General features: G+C 39.1%; 1 protein-coding gene across 1 annotated transcript in view; it reads left to right on the forward strand.

Moving 5' to 3' along the window:
- rgl3a (ral guanine nucleotide dissociation stimulator-like 3a) overlaps positions 1–3,011 on the forward strand; it is a gene marked incomplete in the record, with an annotated part of 17,175 nt that extends 14,164 nt beyond the window's left edge. The window contains 2 exon segments of the mRNA XM_035659559.1: positions 264–378; positions 894–3,011. Of these exon segments, the coding sequence (XP_035515452.1) occupies positions 264–378; positions 894–1,048 (270 nt within the window).
- Between the last annotated feature and the right edge of the window lie 3,100 nt (positions 3,012–6,111).

Here is a 6,111-nt window from a genome sequence, read left to right on the forward strand (position 1 = left end):
AATCACAGAGAGTTGAGGTGGAGCAGCCAGAGGATATCTGACCAGAAACCCAGAAACCATTTTCTCCATAAAATATGATCCTGTTTCACCAATATCAGCAGTGGTTAGTTGGTGGTGTGTGACTACTGCCGTAAAGCGCAGTACACACAAGTCCTGTCCTGGAGACCAATGTTTTACTTTTAAAGCAGGAATAGATTGCTGTCAGATTTCTAAATGTGAGAGTTACAGTATTCACTCTGGTTGTCTGTCTGTTTCATCTGCAGCTGACCAGTCAGGACCACACGCCGCAGGTGATTCAGAGGGCTCTTGAAAAACACAACATGGAGGATGTCAGCTGCCATGATTTCAGCCTCTGCCAGATGCTCAACAGTGGGAAAGGTAAATGTCTTCTCCTCAGGCCTCTCCTCGAGCAGTCTAGTGTTTTCTGAGATGTTTCTCAGAACAGGATTAACTGCAAGGCCTCCATTTCTTGAGCATTTTTTGTACACCAAATGTAAGACCACTAATGACGAGCAGCATTTAAAGCTGATTATGTACTGAATTACAGAGCTGCTGGTCAAGCAGTATTACACATTGGTTAAGACTTTCTAAAAGTTTGAGCCTTAGTGGCAGGAGTCATTCCTCTGTGTAAACTGGCTAAATGTACACCAATATTTAATTTAATAGAAAAGGTTTGGGCCTCTAACACATCAACAGTAAATTCAGCAAAAATCAGCTCCTTCACTGACACTTAAATAAACCTAAATGAAAAAACATTTAGAGCTGGAAAACCACTCTTCCTTTATATTCTTAGAAGATAAATTACCATCATCATACTGAGAAATGAAATAGAGAACTGAAATAGAGACAATTAATCACAACACTTCATCACTTCATTCCTCTTTCTGCCTCAGAGCTCCAGATCCCCGACAAAGCTAATGTATTTTATGCCATGAGCACCTCCGCCAACTATGACTTTGTGCTGCATCAGCGCTGGAGGAGCCACGGGAGACATCTCGGATGCTCTTCCAGTCCTGGAGCTCAACCCAAGAGCCGCCACGCCAAGTGAAAAGCATCCGTCCTGGCTGAATGTCAGGAGTGTCCTTCTAGAAGACAGAGGAGCTGCTCATCTGCTACAACGGCCCAACAGCACATCTGTGGCCATTGAGAAGTTGTCACTGTGCAGCAAATATGAGCCACTCCGCCACAGAGATTCCCTGGGAAACTGGAGAGTTTCGACTGAAAAATAGACTTGAGGACCTCTCAGCCTTCACTGGGAGCAACACTGATGTGTTATACCAAGAATTATTCTGGACTGTTTAAAGAGAGATGCGAGAAGAGAGAAATGTTAAAGTATATAGAAGAAAGACACCAAGAAGAAAGAGCAAAATAAAACAAGACTTTGTGGAAGAAATTAGGATTTTGTAATCTCATATTGTTCTCCATCATCTTAAACATCGACATCTTTTGGATAAACGAACCACAACTTACCCAGGACCTTTTTTCCTATAATAGTACACACTTGTTTCATTGCACATTACATTGTGGATTATTACACATCATAAACTGAACAGCACTAGAGGTTTCACTGCAGCTAAATACAGACATCAGGAGCAGCTGCTCTGGGAAACAGCCACGAGTCGTGTTTCTACAGGAGGAAATCGGGCCGTTGTTGTCTGGGACTGGTACATCAGATGTGGGGACTGAATGACTGACTCCTTTTTAACTACACAAAGCTGTGTGACCAAGTTGGGATGCTCACTATCAGATGATGAGTAAGCATTCCCATAACAGATCTGGGTCAAATGTTAAATCAGTCTGATTGATGAACACTGAGACTTAAACCAAATGGTGTTTGAAACACCGTTTGGACCCAGGCCTGTTACTCCTCTGAGAGTCACTAGTAAGTATTCAGTTATCTTCTAGTTGAGGATTTAAATGTTTTAATGCAACTTAATGTAATTTTATCAATTTAAATTATTTATGTATCTCAGTATTCAGCTTTTAGGGCAACGTGGCACGATGAAAATGTGTTAATTTGTGTTTGTTTTTCGTCTTCATTTTGGATCCTCTCCTCAGTCTTTAATGCTAAACTGTCTTTCAGACATAAATGTACTTAAATTGCTTCAGTATCTACTAAGCTTAACTTAAGTTTATTATTTTCAATGAAGAAAGCTGACTTTTTACTGTCTGCTGATAAATATTAAATGAAGGATTTATTGTATGTGAGCATGTTACAAATGCATTTATATCAAAAGGTATCTCTTTTGTGTTTTCCTCCCTGATAATGAAGGCTGTGATTCAGGTGAGGCTGCTCCTAACTGAAGTCTCTAATCTAGGGTAATCAAAGAAATAAAACAGGCCTTCTACAATGAGTGGCATATAGCTCACTCCACCTGCGTTACGCTGTGGAGGATTGATCTGAAGAATGGTTCATGTATGTAAAAATGAAGTGTCCCAGTAAGTGAATTTGATTTGACATATAAGATCAGCTCAGAAATGTGAAATCCTACACAACACCCTGAGGCAGCTTTCTGCAAGTATTAAAAGTGAAAAACTTTTTCAAGTCAATTTTGATTTGTTGTTGGTCGTTGGATGATGTACACAAAGTGGTTCAGACCCCTGTTTTAAATGAACAAAAACACTGGTGAAGTTTCTCCTCAGCTTTGTGCAGGATTTTGCGTCTCTGGGTGCAGCTTCAGTGCTGCGGTGGATTGTTAGTCAGGTGAGAGGTTGGTAAGAAAGGTCTGGCAGCTGCAATATACAGTATGAAGGATTCTTCAGCGTGACTATGTCTGTCTGTCTTGTCTGTGTGTTTGACAACTGTATTGTTAGAATGCTTTCATGCTTATTCTCGCCTTTATTGTGCGTTTGAAGTGAAGTTGTCAACATTACTGTATGCGAGTTGTAATTTAAGCCTACTTGTCTTTGTGCTACTATTTTATTTCAACAGATTCTTTATTTTTAAAATTAAATCTAAGCACTAGCTGGTTATAGTTGGTATTAAATGTCCACCAATAAAGACAATTTACTATTTATCGTAGTGTCGCAATTGTGATTATTTTATTTTTATTTATTGTGTTGCTTTTGACCTCAGGATTTCCAGAAAATGTCCAGAAAAAAGAGAGAGGTTGATATTCAGACTGCACAATTAATGAAAATATTATAGAAATCGCAATTTGACCAAGTGCAATATGCAATTTGTTTGATAAAAAGTAAATGTGTGTCAAAACAGCATTATGATGAAGTACTGAGGTGCCGCAGAGATGCCCTGGTCTATAAATCTTCTTCTGCAGATGTAAGAAAACATGTTTCTTTGGTACAGATCCCAAAACATTTGTCACATCAGCATAATTTTAATCTTTTTTTCAGTGAAAATTAAATTTAATTATAAATTTAAAAAAATTATAATTTCCACAATAATTGTGAATCATAATGCAATCGCAATATCTGTCACAATTTAACAATATGATGTTTTTGCCCAATAGTGCAGCACTACTGTTGATATCAACATAAGCACTGTTATTCTGTTATTCCAGATTCTGTTTATAATATTTGTACTGTTGATCGCTGAAACTGGAAAACGTAATGGTTGTAGCCGACCACAAGGTGGAGCCAAACACAAATACTGTTGTTGTTGAATGTTTTGTTCTGCTTTGCTCAGCCTGGCTCCACTCAGAGACAGACAACTGGTTTATCCTAAAGTCAAAAATCAAGTCTTCTCAGGAGCAACCTACGCTTTCTCAAACATAAAGTGAGTTCGGACAAAAATCTATGAGGAAACAATGTCGTCTCAGCAGTTAAAAAAAAAAAACTGAGATCCGAATAAAACAAAAGCACGATCAGGAAACATTGTGACTAAAGAGTAGCAGCTAAAAGCAAGTGAGGAGAGTCGGGTCAACCGGGTCGTTCTCCTGCCTCTGCACCCTGATGTAGCACTAAACAATGTGTGAGGTCAGAGTTCACATTGACAGATGTGTGTGTGTGTGTGTGTGTGTGTTTCTGTGTGTGTGGTAGTTAGAGGTTGTGACCTGTCTGGCCAGCTCTGCTGCATGTGGTCAGACCTCTAATTTCCATATTTTGAAGACACTTCTCTCCACTCACACTCTTTGACCCCTCAACTGTCAATAGGAGATGGGTTAGATTTCTAAGAGCTCAGTGCAGATGGTCTGTGTGTGTGTGTAGCTGGTTCAGAGATTTAAAAAATAAATACTTTTTATTTCCTTTCTTCTGCCTTTCATTTTTAACCATGTTTTTTTATTTCTATTCTCTACTCTCCCTTTTATCTCCCACTGCCTATCTGTGTTTACCTATATGTGCAGTATGTGGTGTTGAGTGAGCTTGTATTGATTAGTTTATCTACATTAAATGGCAAACAGACCCGTGTGTGTGTGTGTGTGTTTGTGTGTGTTTGTGTGTGTTACCTGTACTAGTTTTAAATGCCACACTGTCACCACCTGTGCAGGATGTCACAGTGACACTTAAGTCACATGCTCCCCTCAGCTGACTGCTTATATTACATTAAGGCATCTGCGTGTGTGTTTCTGTGTAAGCTCACAGCTCAAGAAACAGAAATAAACAGGCCAGGATTTTTTCCCCCTAAGGGCAGATCAGTCTATTTTCCCCACTTGTGTTTGTGGTTTCCTGCAGTCGTCTTCTTCCCTGGGGCCTCGTGGCTAATTGAGTCTTAATGACTTCCAGTGTGTGCATTGTGGTTCAGGCCACTTTCCTGACATGAACTCAGAAAATGTTCAGTCAATAGGCGGACTAGCATTCAGTCAACTGGTGTCATGTGAGAGCTGAATATAATTTAGTCTCAGTTCACCCCAGGTTGGTTGACTCTGAAATGACTTTTACATGATTTTTGTTTCATGCAGTGTTTGTTCTTTTAAATGGCAGAACTGAAGCACAACTAAAATCATCAGTTGTTTGGTTTTAGTAGTAGCTCAAATAATAGTTTGCTTGTGATCAAAAACTCAGAGACATTCCATAATCAGTTGACTGGGACGCCCTTGGCGCCGACAATGAACTGTTCATTGTCACATAAAAGGCTTAAAAAAGAGAAAATTAAAGATGTTTTGTGAGTAATTTAGAACAACACTTATCTATCTGGACAATCAGCAACACAGTAAGAACTAGAAAGCACTCAAAGAGGATGTGTGCCTGTATCAGGGCCGCCCAATCTTGTGAATGGGTTATTTTAACAGAAAATGTGTAGTTGTTTTGCTCTGTATCAAAAAAGACAAGGCGATAGATAATTATGCTGATTTTCTTTCTGCCTGGGAATATTGGGGCCAAATTTCAAGGTATAAACATGCCCAATTCAAATGTGCCCTTGTCATATCATGTTGCACAACATGTTGAGTTATGAGTCATGGTGGTTCATACCAAACATGCCTCATATATAAAAATTATATAATTATATATTATATATATAATATAATATATTATTTTGGAAACATGCATGGGTATTTTGAGGTGTAAATCTTGTGTGTGTGATCATGTAATTATTATTTGGGTTATTTAATTTAATCTCTAATCATTTTGCTGCTGATCAGGATAAAACAAATCATGAGGATATGTGTGCTCTAGTCCTCTGTGGCCTTCTGGAAAAGCGAAGCAGACCGTGCACAGATTTTCTTAGTAACCTTTCTTGAAGCCTTCATCAGAATAACATTAATAGATTTTTTTTAATTCACCGCCGAAAAAATTAAATTTCTGCCCTTTGAGTTGCACCTTCAACAGTCAGGGGTGGGAGACAGAGAGGGAGCCACACCTGATGCCCCCCTACCAGAGTCAAACAGTGATAGGTAGTTAGGCATGTTAGTGTCATGGATGGATTACAGATTGAGCCTACTGGGTACAGGCCCCAGACGTTATTATCTACAGGGGGAGCGGGTCCTCTGCTGGCGGAGTACGCCATGTTTCTACGGTGGCCCAGAACTGACAAACACTGGATCGAGGAGCTTCTCCCTCACCACTAAATCCTACACACTGGTCCCGAGAGAAAATCTTTACAACAACGTCAAACTAAATCCTAAACACATCGTTTTCTCATTAATCGGTACATTTGATCTTTTATATATATATATAGTTATATTTATATTTATATGTTCTTAATATATGTTGTTT

This window comes from Morone saxatilis, unplaced genomic scaffold (genome assembly GCF_004916995.1).
Source record: "Morone saxatilis isolate NCDOM2014 unplaced genomic scaffold, NCSU_SB_2.0 Contig17, whole genome shotgun sequence".
Taxonomy (NCBI): Eukaryota; Metazoa; Chordata; class Actinopteri; family Moronidae; genus Morone; species Morone saxatilis.